The 21,701-nt window shown below is 36.2% G+C and overlaps 1 protein-coding gene across 1 annotated transcript in view; it reads right to left on the reverse strand.

The window, feature by feature from the left end:
• Window positions 1–4,028: 4,028 nt before the first annotated feature.
• The window catches only part of TSPAN12 (tetraspanin 12), a 67,172-nt gene continuing 49,499 nt past the window's right edge, over window positions 4,029–21,701 (reverse strand). Inside the window, exon 7 of the mRNA XM_011357159.2 lies at window positions 4,029–5,595. Coding sequence (XP_011355461.1) covers window positions 5,290–5,595 — 306 coding nt within the window. The 3' untranslated portion in view covers window positions 4,029–5,289. The remainder of the gene's footprint in view (window positions 5,596–21,701) is intronic.

The following is a 21,701-nucleotide window of genomic DNA, read 5'->3' on the forward strand; positions in this document are numbered from 1 at the left end:
TGAGTGGGATACAAAACAGCATATTTATTCTTAAGAGAGACCAGATACGCAAAGAAAAAAAATAATACAAATAAAAAATAATATTATGAAATAGAAAATACAAGGACCAAACTAGCAACAAATAAATGCTGAGCTTAGAGAAGGAAGAAGTGCTGTGAGAAAGGTGGAGTGGTCAGGGAAAGCTTCATATAGGAAGTGGCTACTGAGTTGGGAGTTAAAGGCTAAGTGCAAGGTGAACCTATACAGATGAAGGTATGTCAGGGAAGTACCACGATGTGAGCAAAATCAAGGAGGCCTGAGATATGTGGGACGTTAGAGGACCATAGTTGGGCCATCCAGCTGGTGTATAGTTACATGTAGGAAAGTATTAAGATTTGGGTTTGGAAAAATAAGTTCCACTAGAAGATTTTATCCTACATATATTGAGAAATGTGGCAGAGATTGCTAGTTGACACAAACACCCATTTTCCCCTCTTTCTGTGGTCATAGAACTTTCTGGTTTAACTCAGTACATGGGTGTCTGGAACAAAGAGTATTTTCCACTCCTCAGCCCCACACTCATAGCTGTGAGAAGTGAATGGAAGTAGTGTGTGCTTCTGGATATACCCCTAAAGTGAAGAGGCTTGCATCCTCCCCTTTAACTTTCCCTTTTCTCTAGCCTACTGCCTGAAATGTGGAAGCAGAGTGGAAGTGCCATTCGGGACCAGGTAAATAAGAGAAACACCTTAACAAGAGAGGAGTCTAAGTCCCTGACACCCTTAAGTAGCCATACCTTGGGCTATTCACACATGTATGTTTTATGAAATAAAAACTCACTTCTATTTTGTCGAAGCCACTGTATTACAGTGAAACCTGTGTGCTGAGCTGTTCCCTCCCTGTGGTCCTCATTTATCCAGGCGAGGCCTAGGATAACTGGTCATCTCTGACCTTCACTGACCCCAATGTGCCATGTAAATGACACACACAAACGAGTTAGGAAGCTCTGTCTTAGTTAAAACAGGGAATCCCTGGAAGTGTCAGCAAAGAAGTGACAGAATAAGAATTGCATTTTATAAGAATTAATGTAATATATAGCAGATCAGTGTTTCCTGCTATATGTTTTATATGTGTGTGTGTGTGTGTGTGTGTGTATGTGTATACACACACCTATATATTTGTCAAAACTCATACTTAAAAGTGGCGATATATATATATATATGTTTAATAAGGTTGATTATAGAAATTAACTGTGTGTGTGTGTGCGAGTTAGATCAAGGGGAGGAGACATGAAGTGGGCAAAAAGAGCAATTTATGCTCTCAATTAAAAGCTTTAGATAATTAGGACTTATTCTAAGGAAATAGGAAGAATAAAATTACATTGACAAAACAGTCATTTTGATTAAAGAAGTAACAGAATTTGAAGAGACAAATTAGGCCTAGAGATATTGATTCATGTGTAGGAGGATCTGGTTTTTCTATGTAAGGTAACGGCTGAGCTTCCCCACAGACTGATGAAGATGCCATGTCACAAAATGGAAAGAAAGGAAGGTAGAGCATTGCCACTTGCTAGTTAAACAAATGTCAGTCTCGCCGGTCCCTTTTGTTTGTTTGTAAAATGTCATGATGCCTACAGATTGCAAAAAAGTTGTAAAGATCAGGAAAAATATGTGTGAAACACCTAACACCCCATGGCCTGGCACCTTGTGGCATCTATAAATGACTGAGATAAAGAATGATTGCAATAACACATTAGAATATTAAAAAATACACTTTCGAGATGATATCAGACACTCCCATACATGTTTCTAGGAAGTGCTCAGATATGAAGAAATAAGAGCTCAATTAATAGTGAAGACGAATCCACTTCGTAAATTAGAGGAAGGTAATAGGAAGGAGGGTTGGGAGAAGCAACATAGCAGTTGACAGTATTGTTTTAAAAAGGGAAGCTCCTTTTACCACAGAAGATTCAGTGATGTATTTATTTCTCCTTTTGCATGTTGACTCATCTGCAGGAGTGGGAGTTCAGACAAAAGGAAGCTCTTGCAGCATCCTGCTTAAGATTCTCCTCATAGAAGGTTTGGTTCTCAGCCCATTTTCTGTCAGGCTTCCTGAGAAGCAAAAGCAATGCATAAAAATTCTCAGGCTCAACAGTGAACTCTCCTGAGCTCCAGACTGGAAGGCATTGTAGACATTACCATCTGCATGTCCTGCAGGCATGCCCAACTCAGTGTGTCCCAGACCAAATTAGTCACCCTCCCCCACACCCATTCCCTCTTCAGTCTTTTAACCAATGCCATTTCCAGGTACAAAATCTGGAAATTTTAATTATTTCACTTCTCATACCACACTCCCCAGGATTAATCTGCCACCCACTTTTGTGGATTCGCCCTGTCGTAATCTGTTTTATGAACTAGGTCTTTTTGACTTCCACTTTGCTGGCTAGGCTTCTTGTCTCTCTCCAGGACTACAGCAGTGGCAGCCTAACCAGATTCCTCTGAAGTTGCCAGTGTTCTGCACCTCCAGTGTTCCACACTTCGAGTAGGTACAGAATGACCCACTATGAGGAGCTGGGCAATGGGGGTGCCTGTCTCTCTGCCCCAGTTTCTCACTTGACTAATCCAGTTACGTTCCTGAAACACAAATCACTTCTTATTCTGAAAACACTTTAAATGACTCTCCATTGAATTTACAGAATAAAGTCCAAAAACCCAGATTTCACTCATTTCCTTTCCCATGGTATCTCTTCAAGCATTCTATGCTCTAACCACACTGAACAACAGGTCTTGCCTCCAAAATAGTGTATGCTGTTTCATCTTAGAGTAGTGGCTCATGGAACGTTCTCTGCGAACCAGCTAAACTCAGCTCTTCCTTCCTGACTCAGCTTGAAGGCTGTCTCCTCCATGTAACTGCCTTCATTCTACTCTCCTTCGTCTCATATTGCTAAATATGGCTCCACTCACTGCATATTCCTGTGTGTATTAATTTTATCAGTGGTTAGCACAAGCGTCTCCCAACCAGATTTTACAGTGCTAGAAGACCCACACCACTTCATATTGTCATCTCTAACTCCAGGGCATTTCAAATTGACTATTAACCAGTCTAAAAATAATCTTCTTAAATTATGACTTTTAAACAATTGTGATTTTTACAAAAGAAAGCTTTTAAAAATTTTCAGAGTACTAGTTAACAATTTTGTTTGCAGTGTTCCCAAATAATGAATTCTCTCAGCTCTGCCACATTAAACACACTTTTTAAAATCCCTAGCAGTTTTGTTATTCCAGATACAACACTACCATGAGAGGCCTTTGTAGACCACTGCTACAAATGTCATTTGCTCCCATTAAGCAAGTGCATAAGTATATGATTGTCTAAATTTATGTCAATTATTCTAGAGTATTAATCATATATCAAAATATATTAAGTCTAAAAGTGTAGAAATTGACTTTTATTTATAAATTGACGATTTTTTTTTACTGAGTTTGACACAATATATGCTTGCTCTTTTTGTGACATAAAAGAGAAGCAGCCAAATTTGACCACTATCCAAATAATTCAAATAATATTCATAGCTGTCTCAATTACTTGGGCATTTTAGATGAAATTATAGGGAATTTGTGTGTTAAGGAAATTATAAAAAGGGATGCTTTGGGCACTGATAGAGCAAATTATTTACTCAGTTTTTATTTAAATCCATGGAAGAGATAAAATCTAGCAGTTAATTTCAAATATTGTATTCCTTAAACTTTTTTTTATCTTAAAAACGACTTCAAAAACCTGGACGATTAATTAATAGAAATAGGCATACTGTTATACTACATCAAACAACTACATTATCATTCAACTCAAAATCAAAATTGAGGTCAATGAGCATCTTTTTGTTTCTTCTCAGTGAACATACATATTCTTACAGATTAGTTCCATATTTGGAAATCATTATTATTATTTTATTCAGGCATTCCTTCTCACACTTTTCTCCCTTTGTTAATCTCCTTGAGTGGTAAAAGTGCTTATAATGTATAAAAATGTATAAAAATTAGACAGATGAATTATTACTCTCTAGAAAATATTTATTGACAAGTTTTAATTTTCTCTCCATTTTATGAGAAATAAACATAATACACAAAATACAGTAAAATGCACTTTTCCCATTTCAAATAAATATATTTTAATCTTGTAAAAAAAATTTAATAATCTGTGTAGTTCAGTGAAATAAAGCAAAGTGTAATAGAGCAAAGAAATTCTCTATTTAAGTTGTCACTTATTTTTATGATTCTCATAGCATTCTGCTTGAGAAAGGGAACACTATTCTCTGTAGAATGATATTCAGACTTGGAGACTGACAAAGATAAGCTTTTTAAAAAACTGTTTAGTGTCAAAAAGAGTCTTAGAGAGAAAGATAACATCCAGTCTTTGCTGAATGAACTAAGTTATGCGTAAACTTTCTTATTAATACTTCCTAGAGACCAGACTACATTCTGAATTATAATGACTCCTTTGGATCACACTAGCAATTTTTCAAATTAGTGGTTAAGTATTTAAATTAATAGTTATGTATGTAATATAAACCCAAGACAGAATTCTAAACCTCTATTAACAGGAAAGGTTAAAAATAATGGTACTATACAAGACAAATTTATCCTTTTCACAATTGTTATTTTTAACATTACAAGAACTTAAATCTATTGAATTATACAGACTTCACACAGACTCTTATATACACATAGATCCCTGATCAGTTTAAGACAATACATTAGTATGCTCTTGTAAGTAGTGAGAATATTTTAGTAACTAGCAAAAATCACACTTAGGTAGTCACCAATCTTCAGTTTTCTTATGTATAATCTATTTACCTTCAAAAGACTATCACCAAGTAATAAAAAATCATTAGTACTGTCTAACTTCCAAGGTTAGCAGTTAATTGGTACTTTATATACTAGCAAGCTTATGGAAGTCACACTTTACTATAGCTCCAATCCTATCATAGCATGACTTGTTTACATTGCTGCAGAAACATTGGTTGAACTGTACCAAAGCATAACCTCAAAGCATAACTGTATTTAGAAAAAATCTTAACACAGGCTATAAAGTGGGTATTAGATCTCTCCTCAGCAGTATAAAGGGCATCGACTATTGTCCAGGTGGTGACTTATAGGAAACTTTTCTCTCTTCATTTTAAAAGGTTGAAAATTATATGCTTAGGAATTCTTTAAGGCAACATTTTTATTTCTACACATTTCTAAAACAGTTAAGTGTGCTCAAAAAATCATAAGTCCAATGAAATAAATTTGCGATTTCCTTCTTTGACATTCTCTATAATTCCTCCATCTCAAAGTGTGTATTAAAGCTGTTTGCCATAGAAGTATGTTCAAAGATCCTTGACAGGCTTGGTTTCAACAGTTCTACTGAGTGACATGACAGGTGTTGAGTTGTATCATTCTTCAGGGACATCATTTGGTCTGTCCCAGGTTCCCTTCTATCATAATAGAGAGCCCAGAGCAGAGTTATGGTGAGAATCATGGCCAGGATTTGTGTCACTCCAATGGAGATTCCCAGAAACCTTAGCACCTGCAGTTGTTTGGTTCCTCTCAAAAATGAATACATTTTCTTCCCACAACCCTGTAAAAGAAATAACATGGTCAATATTACCTTTAGATGTGTTACAGAGGCTCAAAATGGTGACAATAATCCGTATCAGTTAATGGTACCAAACGACTTGACTCATTAAGTTTAAGACAGTGACTCTCAACAGGGAACACCTATGAGAAGCCAGAGGGGAGACAGCAATGTGCACTTTTTAGAAAGCCTGCCCCAGTGATTCTGAGCAGCTTACAACTCCTGTTTTCTTCTCGACTTCAAATTGAGAACCACAGGTATAAAATACAACATCTAGAGCAGGGGGTGGCAAACTTTTTTGGTAAAGGGCCAGATAGTAAATATTTTAGGCTTGGTAGGCCATGTGGTGGTCTCTGTTGCAACTACTCGCCTCTGCCACTGTCACATGAAAGCAGCTGTAGACATTATGTAAATGAATGGATATGGATGTGTTCCAATGAAAAAAGCTTCATGAGCAACTAAGGCAGTAGGCCAGATTTGGGGCCCAGGCCACAGAGTGCTGACTCTAAAATTTTCAAAAATAATGTTTCATTATTTTTATTTGTATTCATGTTGGATTATAATTCATCTGGTCAGAGATTTTTCCCCAAGGATCAGGAATGTTTCCCCAGTCTGCTGCTGAAGCATGCTGGTGGGTAAAAATCAATCTATTCCCTTACCCCTACCCTCCGGATGACACACACCTCTGTCCTCTGCCTGTGCAGAAATACACATGGGAGAATGTTTGACAGGACACCAAATCCTAATTCTATCAGGTAAGCATTTGAAAGGTACATTTAGATCCCCTACAGGCTAGAGACATCTGCTTAAAAAGGATTAATGAGATTTTTATTTGTTTGTGTTTAGTTTTAAGGACAAAAAGTCTAAGGAGTTCTTATGGTAGACATAGAAGAAAATTCTGAAAGAAGAAGAAAGGAGTAAAAAAAAAAGTAGGAGAAAGAAAAGTCATGACCAAGGAAAATGGTGGGTGGGTAGGGCAAAGAAAAGGAGGTAGAATGTGGCTAACTGTCATAAGTCACCTCTCAGATGACAAAAGCTTAGAGTACCTTCCATGTCTCTACTGAATTCACAGTAAAGAAATAATTCATTCTTATAAAGGGAAGCTGATTCTAAATGGAAGTGAAAAATCTAGGAAAGAACTTTTTAACAATAAAAATTTCAAGCACTTTGAGGATTCGTATATTTTATTCTACTTGGAAGTTAACAAGTTAGCCTGCCACAGTTTCATGGGTCCTGGCAGAAGACAAAGGCAAAGAACTTTATCACTTATAGCAATAGCAATAGCCAGAATATGTGCCAGTTATTTGAGTCCCAATGGCAACATGAAGAAAGCCAGATCACTCACACACACACACACACACACACACACACACAGTGGGTTCCATTATGGGAGAGGAACCTCAAGTTTAAGAAACCCTAACCTTTAATAATGGGCAGTAAGTAATCTTGTATTTTGCATTGGAGACATAATCTTTATTATACTGGAGAGTAAGCATATCTTACCTTTTCTCTGAAGGGAAAATAGTACCTCTGTGTTCAGGACTGTTTTCTATGCAAAAACCCTTGAAAAGATAGTTCAGAACAAAGGCAGCTAGTGCCTCTGCTCACAAGACATGCACAAATGCAAGAGGCCCATGGAAATTATCTCCCAACAGCAGGAACGTGACTTTTCGAAGCTTTTATTCTGAGTCTGGGGTAAAAGTGACTTAGTGCACAGCCTACTGAGGCAGTTACTTGACTAAAAAGAAATTAACAATTATTTAAACTACTTCTTCCTTGTTTTCTTCTCTAGATCCCACAAAGAACTCAACTAAACCAAGGAAAACAGACTACTGAATCAGTTAACTTGTGCATTCCATTAGAGAGGAGGAACAAATAATACATAATTCTGAGATTTCCAAAGATACTGGTCAGTAACCGTACTCTAATAAGTCATTATTCTCAAGAAAGAAAAAAATGAAACTAGTCATAGACACATTTCAATAACTATCTTTTTCTGGTATATCATGTAATGCAAATCAATAGCAAAAGACTATGAAAATGTTGTTAATTTAACCAAAAGTAAAATTAAAATATTTATAATTTAATACTACTTAACACCAGTTTAATAAGATCCTTCTACAGCCATCTTACCCATTTAATACACATACAAATGTGCACATGCATAGATGCATGTGTATGTGCCCACACACATTCTGTGGGAAACCAAAACAGATGTCACAGAGATACTTCGCCAAAGTTCAAATATTTTTCAAAGAGTTCCACTTAGCTAGTCTATCAGAGCACATTCACTCTTACATCTCTGTGTAATTCTAACAAACATCCTTATGTGACACCATACAAAATAATGGTGAAGTTCATGATTTGCATAGCCGGAATTCTCAATTTCAAATCCTTGGTTTGCTAAGCTATATAACTTTGGGCAAGTAAATCTCTCTGTGCTTCAGTTTTTGCCATCTAAAAACATATATAATAATAGTGCCTACCTGTTTGGGATGTTGGGAGAATTAAATGAATAAACACACATAAACACTTAGAATGGGGTCTAGTGCATGGTAAGAGTTCAGTATGTATCAACTCTTATCTAGTGTGTCAGCCCACAGAAGATTCGAAAACTCAAATTAAAATAGATGAAAATCTAAGAAAAGCAAGTAGGTATTAATGAACAAGTAAGAGGTACAAAACTTTTTAAAAGTATGAAAATGCAAAAACCACAGCATTGTGTCACCATTGAGCATTGATGCAACAGTCCTTGCCCACAAGAGCTAAGGTGGCTGTCATTGTTTTTCAGGACAGTGAGGTAATTATCTAAAATGATTATTTGTCACCGAGACATTAAATCACTAGCCTTTTCATTAAGCAAAGAAGTATTTAATATAGTTTGGAAAGAGTCACATTAAAATTGTTAAATTTAAAAGGTTTAGCTTCAGACATTTATAAAATTAATTTATATGGACATATCATTTAACACCATTGTCATGTAATGCAGCACCTATCTCCAAAGAAATTGATAGAAAATGGCTGTGGATTACGGTTAGTTGATTCCTTACCTATATTCTCAGTACTTAGTATAAAGATGGATCTTTAAATAATAAAGAAAGAATTAACATGGACATATCAATATTTTGGTAATAATAATTAAAATAAATTTTAGAATTAAAGGTAAACAATTCAAGAAATACATGTTGATGATTCAATCTTGTGAAAAGCTATAAGTCAATTATCACTTGATTTTTACTTTTTCAATAGTCTCTGGCACTTAAATTTTACCTATATATTTCTTCTTATTGGAATAAGATCTCCCACCCCTTTTTGACTATTCATTCTAACCTGAAAAACTATGCAGGAAAGATAATATTTATTTTTTAAATCTGTGAATAAAATAAAGTAGTATTTGACAATAAGCTACAGACTACTATGGTTCATATTTTGGCATTAGGAAAGTCTGTTTCAATTTTATTTTAAACAATCGCATCTATTAAAAAAAAGGTACAGCAAATTATATTATCTAGGATGGTCTGGAAATGTGATATATTTGACATTGAATGTTCTAAGTGGGAGGGGATCTTGAAAGTTAATGAGTTCAACTTAACTTTTAAAATTATGGCTAAAAAGCACTTCTAGAATGACATCAGCAAAATTGGCAGAGAAAAGACCTCTGCATAGTCTCCCTACCATATAAGCAATTAAAGCACTAGCAAAAATTGTCAGAATTGACTCTTTTAGAACTCTAGAAATTAACCAAAGGCTTGCAGCAATCTGAGGAGCATTTATTTAATAAAAGCAACTGAGTCTCAGTAACAAAGCAAGCTTTGTAGTATTTTGATTTGCCATATTCCCATCCCCCTCCCCAGCTCTACATTAGCCTTGAAAATCAACAGTCCACATTTATAGTGAAAACCAGTGGCCTAGAAGCCACCAGAGGCAACACAATATGGGTGGAGCTACTTCAAAGCCCCATTCCCAGAGTATTGTCATTATTTGTCCTATCTGGTGGTTCCTTGTAAGATCTCACTTGCCAGCCATCTTTATTTGAACTTGATTTGCAGCTAAACCAGCTCTGTGTACCGTGGGCATCTAACGAAATCTCCGTTCTTTTATTAACTGACCAGTAGGCTGACCAAGCAGACTTCAGGGGCCACACATAACAAAGAATACAGCCTTTAAGAATTAGTTTAGGAAAGTCATTAATGAACAAACAATAAGAACATTAAACAACAAACTTTGGGGAGGAAGAAGAACCTAATTTCCAGAGTTACTGCAAGATATTATTTAGAATGTCCAGTTTTCAACAATAACAAAAATCATAAGACATGCAAAGAAACAAGAAAGTATGGCTCATGCACATACACAAAGAGCCATCAAAGAAAACACTTCTAATGAGAGGAACTCTCTGTCTCGCTAGACAGGCCTGTCCACACTTGAATGACACTAGTTCTGAACAAGCACTTTCTTGTTGGAAACTGTCTTCTTAATAAGATACCCTGGTCCTAGTACTGCTCTCAGATGATACTTTTCCCTAAAGGTAGAAAGTCGTATCTGAAGCATCGCGTTCCCTTTAACTGTTCTCATCTCTGGATTAAATGTTCCTAGTTCCTCCAAGTTTTCCAGATACGTATTCTTCATCTTCCTGATGGCCTCTTTCTGGATTGTGCTGATTTTGTCAATGTTTCTTTGAAAATAACACTGATTTTTAACTTTAAAAAAACTAGAAAATGTAATGAAATATTAAGACAACCAAGGCTATTGTGAATGGTTTTGGATCCCATGAAAAAAACTTTTCAGGTACCCTAGAAGAATGGACATAGGATTGTATGGCACATAGTTAGTACCTGGCTTCCTTCTGGGTCACTGAGCCCTGAAGATTATCTCCACGTCGAAATGAGCAAGGGTTTTTTATTCAAAGCAGGATTACTAGTTAGAGTTCTCAATTTTTATAACAATGCCTTAGTCTTATCACTTCCTCATTTAGTTTACGAAACACATAGATAATCCCTCAAACAAAACAAATTTTAGTACTTGACTTCGTCTTTGGAATACACTAAATTATAATTTATGCTTCTCTATCAAGAATCCCTCAGGAAAACATATTATCTACAGATAATTTAAAAGAAATGAAATCAATTGACAACTCTAGATAATTTAAATTACGTTCAAGTATCAAACCAATCGCCAAAATCTGCTACATTGGAATTTCTCCACTAAGCTGTAATTTATTCAAAAAGATTTGTGGAAAATAATATTGAAGATATTTTCCTAAGTAATTGAGAGTAGTAGAATAAAAAATCCCACTTGAAAAAAAAATACTTTAGAATGTTGCTCCCTTTGAAAAAGTAGAATATTCCATTCTAACATTAAATCATGCAAATTATTATATCTCCTTTTCACCTGGGCTTTCAAAAAGCTCAGTGCCAAATATGAAACTCCACAACCCAAAGTGTCTTCATATTAAGCATGTTTAATTACTCTGTTCTTAACTCTGACTTTCCAATGACATTTATATTTAATTATTACTTCATCATATCTTTCTTGTGTGCTGCATTGTCATTTATTTAATAAAAAAGATACAAGGTGTAAATATATAAAAATAAGCACAAATCTCTTTATTCTGCACACAATTTAATATCTCTTTGATGACTCAGAAGGCATTGTAGAACCCTGCAGCATATTGCTGAATATTAGTAATTTGTTTACACAATTACTTAAGTTAAGGATTAAGTTTCCAAAAGAATATTTCTCTTCTTGAGAAGATAGTATTTTCCCGGATTTCTTTGTATAAAATATCTGTCCTCCTCAATCTCTCTCTAAATTCTTCAATAGAAACAACTGCAAGGTGTATGGTCCATTCTGCATCATCCTCATTGAAGTAATCCAGTCCGAACACAAGCTGTGAGTTTATTTTAAGCCAATGAAATAATCATACATATGATTTAAACTTTTAGGTGCAAACTTGGACACTTTTGTTGAAAAGCAAGACACAGTCTAGAGAAGAAAAAGAATAGAAGTGTCTCTATATAATCTATTGTACTGTTCATAGACATTTACTTGCATAAATAAACATTTCTGTTAAGTGAGTCAGAAGAGGAAATAGAAATATTAGAGTTCAAAAGTGCATTCCATTTCACAAAGGGTGTTTTATTCCAAATAGGAAAGAACTGAATTGTACTTATTTGCTTTTCTCAAAATAAAATACTCTGAGCTGATTTACCTTAGATATGTTTTCTTCCTAAATAAAGCAATGTTAGCCCTATGTTAATAACCTCAGATAATTCAAAGCTATGAATAAGACATATTGGCTAACCTACTTGATGCAATATTAAAATTCTGGTCAACTATTAACTGTAAATAATATTACCTTTTTATGAGAGAAAAATTACTAATCCCTAAAATTCCTGGAATGTATTCAAAGGCGTGTCAGGATGCCTCATTTCGCTTGAGGAAATTACATACTTGAAATTATTCTGATCTATCTACAAAATAAGTTTCTAAAAAGAGCGCCCATGGCTTTTCAGTCATGTCAAAGAATTAGGTGGACCTCTTATGCTTATGAAATAAAGTATAAATAAAATCTAGGAGCCATGCATACCAGTATATTTTTATAATGGATTTTTGGTAATAAACATGACCCAAATTTGAAGTGACTGTGTTAATTATCAGGTACAAATATATAATCTTCTGCCTTATTTCTTCTAAAATTGCAGTTCTCCACTGATAATCATAAGTTTTGCAGGAAAAAAATTAAAAAGCAAGTACTAATATTCACTATAGGACTTTATGTTCTCTTATGATTAAGGTTAACCAAACCCATGCACAGGAAATGCAGTAGAAAGTCTTCTTATTTTTTAATAATGACAAGCTCTCATATATCATTTAATCTTTGATTAGACAGGAAGAATTATCAGATTTAAAAGACTGCATTTACTGAACATTTTTCATTTTTAACAATGAAAAAAAAATGTTTATAAAGAGTCTAGAGTCAGAAAATCCAGAAGGTGCTGTACTTCCTAAGGTCAGATCCAGCAGCAGTCATCCCTTGCCTGACTGACTGAGCGGAACCTTTACAAACTGCTCTTTCAAACACTCTCCGATTGAGCCCTTTTGTCCACCTAAATGTTCGTCTATAAGAAACGTGAAGGTGTTAAAAACAAGCAAAGTAGGAAACCATATGAAGCCCCCAAAACCTTGACCTGAAAATCTACCCTCAGCACAAATTTATGTAACCAGAAAACTCATATTTTTCTGTCATTACAAGCAAAACTAGGGGCAGTTTGGCTGGTGAAAATTCTATTTACTTTAATCAATACATTAATAAGTTACTGTTACTATTCTTGTTATTAGCCACCACCATGCATTAAAGATTTGCATTAATTATGTGCCAAGTTGTTTGCTAAGGGTTTCTCATCAAGTAGCCTGATTTATCTTTGTAAGACTATAATGAGGTTGCTTAATAGATTAGGAAATTGAGGTTTGGAAGTGAAAAAAATCTACAAATATTCAGCTAGTCCCTCACCATGTATTTCACATCTCAAAATTTTAGTGTCTAAAAGTATGGACTTTGAAATCAAATAGATCTGAGTTCAGTCACTGAGTAGCTCTATGACATTGGGCTAGATCACTTAGCCTCTTTGAGCCTCACTTTTCTCGTTTGTAAAATGGAGATAATAATACTGTATTTTCATAGAATTGTTTTGGGGCTTAAATGAGGCAATGCATGTAAAAATACTTGCTCATCGATCTATACAAATGTGTATCCTATTTGAAAAACTCAGTGTGTACTTTTCAATTTCTGATTTACTTTAACTCTCAGCTTTTACTAGTAGTATATACTGCAAACAGGCATTGTTCTAGGAATTTTAAATATGCTAATTCACTTTACTCTCTAAACAACCCCAGAATATGGATACTCTGGTGATCCTCATTTTATAGGTTGAACCTCACAAAAAATGGTGAGAAAAAGGAAGCACAGAGAGGTTAAAAACTTGCCACGATTTCACAGCTAGTAAGGAGCGGATCAAAGATTTAACCCAGAGTCTGGCCCCGCAGCCTAGTCTTAACCACCAAACAATGCTTCCTTCCTCACTGAGAAAAACTCACTCCTAAAAACCTCTCCTTCCAGGGCACTGCTTTCCAGTTCTTTTCTGCCTATTATTAATTGGTGACTACTCCTCTGTCCTTAAGTGTTGCCATTCCCCATCTTCAGTCCTTTGTGGCTTACATCACAGTCTCTTTGTGTGGTCTTTCCTCCCATGTAATCATTGCCTCATACACACTGATAACATTTGTAAATTGTCAGTCCCCCAATTTGCCCCAGTCTGTTCTCCACTTCTTCATAGTAATTCACGTAGTCTATGGGTACACGGTCTTCTAGCCAGAGACAACATTTCCCAGCCTCTCTCGCAGACGAGCACAGCTTTGTGAGCCCTCTCTAACAGAATATGAGCAAAGGTGATGAGTGTAGAGCTTCATGCATTGAATGTGCTCCTTCCCGCTTCCTCCTTCTTCCCATGGGCTGAAACTGGAGGAGAACAGAGCAACTTTGGAAGACAGGTGTTAAAAAGGTGAAGCTATCTCACCATCCTGGGCCCCTGGATGAACTTACGCAGCAAAGCTGCATGGCAAACTGGACCCGCTGACTGGTCTATGAGAGAAAAATAGACTCTTTCCTTACTCAAGCTATTGTATTTTGAATTAGCTCTTTCTCTAATTCATACACACAAGACCCATATCTCTGGCTGAGTTCTGTCTCCTGAGCTTCATATCTCCTACTGCATTTCTGCACATGGAAAATCTGACAGGACTCAGAGTGGAATAGTCAAAGCCAACCTAGCCTCACAATAAATGGCTTCTTCATCTATACGGGGTCCAAGTCCAACTCAACTGTCCTTGCAACTTCCCTGTCACTCACTCCGGGCAGCCAATTCATCACCTAGTCCTGTTCCTTCTCCTGCTTTAAAATTTTTCATTTTCATTCCCTCCTCTCCATCTTGAATGGCACAACCTGAATTCCAGCCCTTATAATCACTCACATGAATGATCCACAACAGTCTCCTACAGAATTCCCTGCCTCAAGATCTAATCCTCACCTCAACTCATACTCTACCGATATAATGATTTTTAAGCACAAATTTAAAATTATTACTTTCCAGGTCAAAATATTATAATGGTCTTCATATCAGTAAATTCTAAAGGCAAAATTTGCAAGTCTTTACTAATAAAACACAAGGGGGAAAAGTTGTTTGAATAGTGAATAGGCAACAGGAAACTCACGATTAAAGTATGTCGGGAGAGGGAGTGATAGAAAAGAAGAATGTATTTGTATACCCGAAGCAAAACCAACAGGACAGATCAAGGCCTGAAGATAAAAGAAATCTGCCCCCTCCCCTTCGCTATGCTCAAACTGGCCATTCAGGGTTTTGAATGATAAAACAGATATCACCCCAAGACAGAGTCCACCTGATCCCTGCCCAGCAGTTGCCGAGAAGATAATGAAGTAAGGAGAGAGGTAGACAGGAGTGTCTTTGGCTTTATATAAAAGAACCCTGAGAATGAAACTTCTTGGGGATATTCCATCTAAATAACCACTGAGCCTGAAAACTGCCCACCATTTATTATCTGGGCAGGAGATCTATGTGTGTTTATCTGAAAACGGAGCTTCATTATTAATAAATCAGAATCCCACAACTATTCTGTCTTCAGCCTTCCTTTCATAATAATGCTTCAATTTTGTAAACATGTTTGCTTTTTTTATTTGGCAACTACTCACAGACTTCTGTATAAAATGAATGCATTATCAAGCCATACGGGGTCCTTTATAATCCAGCCCCTTGCTCCCTCTGTGCTATCTTGCTTTCAGCTCTAACTTTGCACCAGTGCCTCTTCGCTTGGAATGCCCTCTTTCAGCCCCATGCCACCCAAATATTTCTGTACCTGGCTAACATCTGCTTTTATCTTTTAAGACCGGAAGCCCAGTGAATTCCTATCCCATCTAAGTGCTCCAATTGCATACCTCAAACATAAACACAACAGCAAATAAGGACTGTCTACCCTGTATCAGGCTCTTCTTGAGTCCCAATTCAAGATCGTCAAATTCCTACCTCTTATTCTACCACTGATGTGAAGATTATTTCTATGAAGATTTGACTGACTTTAGGTTAATGCAATTGGCCAGTACCTGGCCAGGGACCTAAGCTGCTACCTCTCACTTGCTACCTTGGATTTTTCCTTTAACAATTGCCCCTAATTTTGTTCATTTACAGCATGGCAATTTACTTAGTTCTGAGAAGAATTCCACTAGAAACTTGAGAGCAGAGTTATTGAGAAAAAATAATCAATCTCATAACTATGTAGAAATTGCCAGAAAGTCACAACCAACCCCATTCCCCACCATGTCCTTTTGTATCTATAACATTCTGTCAAGTCTCTATCTGTGGCTCAGAGCGCTGAGGAAATATGCATTTAGGATGTTGTGTGTGAAAATTATAAAAGTTTCTATTAGTCAAAACAGACATATAGTTTTGACTCATCTTTCTAACTGGTTAAAAATATTAGCAGGAGAAGAGTGTTAACAAAAAGTGTTCAGGACTGAGATACTGTCCAGAAAAAAAAAATGTACATAGATCATAAAACAAAAACCATTTACTAAGGACAGCAGGATACAAAGGAGGACACCTCCACTCTGGCTGAGGGCTGCGAGAGGCAGCTCATGACTCTCAGCTCACAGAACAGATAACATGCAACTGAGAGAATAAAACGCTCACACGCGGTTCACCATGTGGTTCCCAGTGAGCTGCCCCCGCCTTTAACCTAGGGGAGTGCTCCTACCTGTCCACTCACCGGCTGTGAGCACTGGAGACCTGCACATATTTGTAATCATTTGGGTTCTTTGTCCTGTAAGCCAGAGAAAAAGATCACATCCTTTTACATCTATACACCCTGCCCTTCTCTATCTCCATATTTGTAGATGTCTCTTGTTACTCAGAGAAATAAACAACCATCTGAAGAGGAAGATGTAAAATTATTTGTCATAAAAAGTATTAAAAGTATTTGATATTCAAACCCAACACCTCAGGGACTATATAAAGACTGAGGGTCTAAAGAATGTGTCCCAAATGCACACTGCTGTGTGGAAACATCTCTCTGTCTAGCCCTTACACAAACCTCTGTGAACACCACTTTTCTAAAAAAACACTCAATATCTTTTAACAGTGGTCTTTCTCCTAACTACAAAACAAAGAAAATTGTCTTTGGGGCTATATTTACCTGACTCTCTGTCCATATTTATTTCACATTTTGAGTTGGTCCATTTGAAGCAGAGCCTGTTGTGAGCCTGTTGACTTCCATTTATTTTTCTTGAGGTGGAATTAAGAGGAAGAAAATGCCATTTTCAGTCCCTTTGAGATGTTTATGCTTCATTTACTATCTGAGATAGCAAACACTGCCACTATTCTCTGCAATTGTGGTTCTTCACACTTTTAGATATGAGACAGCAAGGAAAGTTAATGAAAGCTGTGGATCCTAGTCACTGAAAAAATGCACATAAAATATCAAAAACTATTTCAGCAGTATCACTTTCTCCTTGAAGTCCATCTGTAACCACAGAACCAGCTCAAAATGGTCCTATGCTGTTTAACAAGATACTGAGTTGCTTTCCAGAGACAAAAGACCAAGACAACAAGTCATGCAGCTGGGGGCATGTGCAGAGGAGAGATATTTGACTCCAGCTGCATCCAGAACCAAAGTTCCACTCCCAACTCCCACCCACACATAGAACCAAAGGACATAACCAGAACTGGAACACCAGAACCCTTTCAGAAGCCAAGGATTCATTGTCTAGTTAGATCCAGTGTTGAGTCTCCTTTACGATAAATGGCCAAGTCCCAAAGTCCTCCCATTAACACTTGCCCCCAGCACTTCCACATACATTTTCTCCTTGTATCCTTTAAAAATCCTTAACCTAGTCCAGAGAGCAAGATGGACCTGAGGCACCACTGGGTCTCCCATCTTCTCAGTTAGTGTCTTCTCTATCAATAAACATTTCCTTATTCCAAATTCTGACATTTTGAGTTTTGGCCTTTCAAAGCATCGGGCACACAGATTTGGGATCAGTTACACATCCGAGCGGTGCACAGATCAATGGGCATGAGGTTGGGAGCCGCTGATCTACAAAGACTTTTTTGTCTACCAGCCTTTTTCATTCTTCTTTCTTTCTGTTTTTCTTCTCCAGATCAAGTCTCGACACAGCAATCCAGTAACTGATATGGCAGAAAACTCAGAAGATGAACAAAGGAATAGACATGTCTTAGTCCTGCATTTACCATCTTAAACTCTGAGTCTGATGTTTTTCTGAGGCCAAGCCTCACACCTAATACTTGGAGAGGGTGGCTACACAGACGATCCCAAAGGACAGAGTAGTAAGCAGCCAATAATCATCGGCCCAGGCCACCTCTGGGTGGACATTTGTGCTTGCAGCTCCCAAGGCTAAAAAATACTCTTCAACAGATCTTCGCATGGTGGGGTCCTTCTCATTAACTGGTCTCAGTTCACATGCTACCTCCTAAGAGAGGCTATTTCTACAAATCCTATCTTAAGTAGTTCTCCAACCAATGAAGCCATTCTCTAGCACATGAACCTGTTAGGCATCTTCAGTGCTTACCACCAATGAAATTATTTTTTAATTGATATTTTTTCTTGTTAAATGTCTATATCCCTCAGTAGAATATAAGTTATATGAGAGGAGAGATTTTTGTCTGCAACATTCTCCACTGTATCCACAGCATTTACAACAGCACCTGGAACCCAGTAGTTAGTTACAAAATATTTTGAATGAATGAATGCATTGGAACCAAATTAATTGCCAGATATTTTTATCTGTGATTTTTAAATGTATACTTTCCAGAAGTGTGTAGCTCATTATGGATATTTGAGGAGGTGCCAGACCCACCAAAATCTCTGATGGAAATGTTTCTAAAACGTATAATTGTTGCTATATTTCTGCTCTGTCATTTTTCACAGGTTTCGAATGTGTCATAAAATATTATTGGGTCAGGGACCAAACAGGCCACCAGATAGTTGAGGATGATTTATTTCCTTGATTTCAGACTACTGAAGAAAGACTGCAGGAAGAAAACCAGTTCTTATCTCTGAGCTTACAGAATATAAAAGATAAAAGGGACCTTGAAGTTCATCTAGTCCAGATTCACTCTTAATTTAAAAACCCATTCTACCCACCAATGACATGGTTATCTGACCTTGACTTTAATATTTTTAGAGATGAGACACTCACTATTTTACAAGAGAACCTGTATCACAATTGGACGGATTTTGATGAGTAAGATCTTCCTTCTATTGATTCAAAATTTCCTTCCTGTGACTTCTGGCCTTTGGAGCAACAATGGATAAGTCTAGTTCCTGCTCTGAATGATGAACTTTGAAATATTTGAAGACATCTGAAATATCTCCCCTTATTACTGGATATCTCCAGCTGTCCAACACTTGCTCATCCATCTAGACACCTCATTTTCCAGGTGGATGTTCTCTGGGCACACTGCAATTAGAAAACATGTTCTCCAGGGCAAAGTGGAATTAAATCTTATTTTTAACAATAGATTTAATTATACTTGTGCCATAAAGCTACTAAATGATCCACTTTTGTAAGTCAACTATGCATATAATTATGCACTATAACATTACCAATATCAACATCTGTTATTAATTATAAAATGCAAAAGCAGATTACTCTGATATAATGAACCTCTATCTCTGCTGGAATTCTGTCTAAAGAAACACTGCATAATTGAAAATGCCAGCTTACTACTGAAAGTCTTTTGATGAAATACATGAAAAAAAAAACTTTAAAATAATCTAGGCCATCAATTCGCACATACATAACAGTGTGGCTTCTTTCAATCTTAAAATTCATGGAACTATTATCAACATCCTGAAAGTAAAGCATCCCATTATAAATATTACTAGTAGAAATACTCTAAGACAAATTAGTAAAAATGAATTACATTTTTACAATAAGAAAATTTTATTAAATGTTTAACTGAATGCTGTTCAACTAAATACAGTAAAATTGAAGTGAAGACTTTGTGAGAAGATCTGGTAAACTGATTCGTTTTGCCATTCTTATGATCAATATTGGTTATAATCATACTATCAGTATTAACCACTAAAGAAGGTAGACATTATCATATATGTTGTTGTAGCCCAATTACTTCCCATATTGACTTGCCACTCCTAAAACCTAAGAAATGGATTAAGTTCACACTAGGAAAGTTGATAGGTTTCAATTCACATGTTTATATTTGTATCTATACTGTAATCATCTGCTTTTTCTAAACTTAGTGGTGAGTTATATTTTAATATCTACAATTATGTCTGCATTTAATATTATCTTAGACATATTAAGCACTGTTTCTGTTTTATAGGATGAATAGGACTTTAACTGTTGCACTTGTTAGCTGGCCATCCCTACTACAGACACCAGCCAATACTTAGCTTTCATCCAGAAAACAAGATATAGCACAATCACTGAGAAACTCAGAGACACTGTCCCAACAATGCTTGTTTAGTATACAATATCTTGTATATTCCTTTTCATTCAAAGCCAAAAGTTACTAAACAGAATATGTTTAAAATTATAATATCCAAACACAATGCTTTGACTAAAAGTATTTTGATTATCTTTTAAAATAAATAACCTGAGTTACTCAGTTTTTATAAGTTGAATTGTGCCCCCTCCAAATGCATATGTTGAGGTCCTAATCCTAGTACCCCAGAATCAGATCTCATTTAGAGAGTTGTTGCAGCTGTAATTAGTTAAGATGAGGTTATACTGGAGAAGAGTGGGTCCCTGATCCAATGTGACTAGTGTCCTTATAAAAAAAAAAAAGAGGGGGTGGGGAATTTGGAGACAGATGCATACAAGAAGAAAGCAGGGAAGATGAAGGCATAGATAGGAGTGATGCTTCTACAAACCAAGGAATGCCAATGATTACCAGCGAACCACCACAAGCTGAAGGAGAGGCATAAAACAGGTTTTTCCTCATACCCCTCAGAAAGAACCAATTTTGCTGACATCTTGATCTCAGATTATATATAGCTTTCAGAATTGTGAGGCAACAAGTATCTGTTTTTGAGCCACTTACTTTGTGGTACTTTGTTACAGCAGTCCTAGGAAATGATACAATTCTGAATCTCTTGCAAAACAAAACAACTTTGCATTCTTTCTTGTAGCATGTCTTCAGAGTCCAAAGTACTTTATTTTGGATATCCTAAATGTGTCAAAGGCTGGTCCTCTGAGATGAATTTTTTTAAGTCAAAAGTTACTCGTATGTCAGACATGAATATGCTGGGTCATTTGTGTAAGTAATCCATCATCTTTTTCAAATTAGTTAATTTACACTATAAATTAATGAAGCTGATTCTTGTGCATCTCTACAATTGACTTTGGCAGACTGCCTAAAAGATATTTTGAATAATAACAATATATCTCGGAGAATACGTATAACCTCCTAAGGCAACCATCTTGAAATATGTAAAAATTTATGTTTCATAATTCTGTGTTTTATTTTAAAGTTTCATTCTTTAAAGCTATACTGTGTGTGTGTGTGTGTGTGTGTGTGTGCGTGTGTGTGTATGTGTATGTGTTATATTATGAATGTATCTGTTAATCCAGAAGTTTTCAACAATGCTTTGTGGTACCCAGGTTCTTGACTGGAGATGTAACTTAGAAACGATTCCAGCCTCTCAGCCTGAGCAGCTTCCCTTCCATCTGATTTATATTTTGAGCTTCCATTCTAAATCAAGTCTGTAATAAAACTTTCTGTAATAATGAAAATGTCTTACATTTGCATTATCCAGTACAGAAGTAGCCAGTCCTGAGAGGCTGTTGAGCATCTGAAATGTGGCTAGTGTGAGTGAGGAAATTAAAATTTAATTTTATTTAATTTTAATTTAAGTAGTCACATTAATCAATGGCTACTATACTTAATGGTGTACTAGCTCCAGATTTTAATTTGAAAATAGGATTCTGCTGCGAACAAAATTTGAAAATGACCATTAACAATGGAGGAATAGGAAAACTGCTAACAAAGAAATAACTGATG

Source organism: Pteropus vampyrus, unplaced genomic scaffold, assembly GCF_000151845.1.
Source record: "Pteropus vampyrus isolate Shadow unplaced genomic scaffold, Pvam_2.0 Scaffold33, whole genome shotgun sequence".
Classification (NCBI taxonomy): Eukaryota; Metazoa; Chordata; class Mammalia; order Chiroptera; family Pteropodidae; genus Pteropus; species Pteropus vampyrus.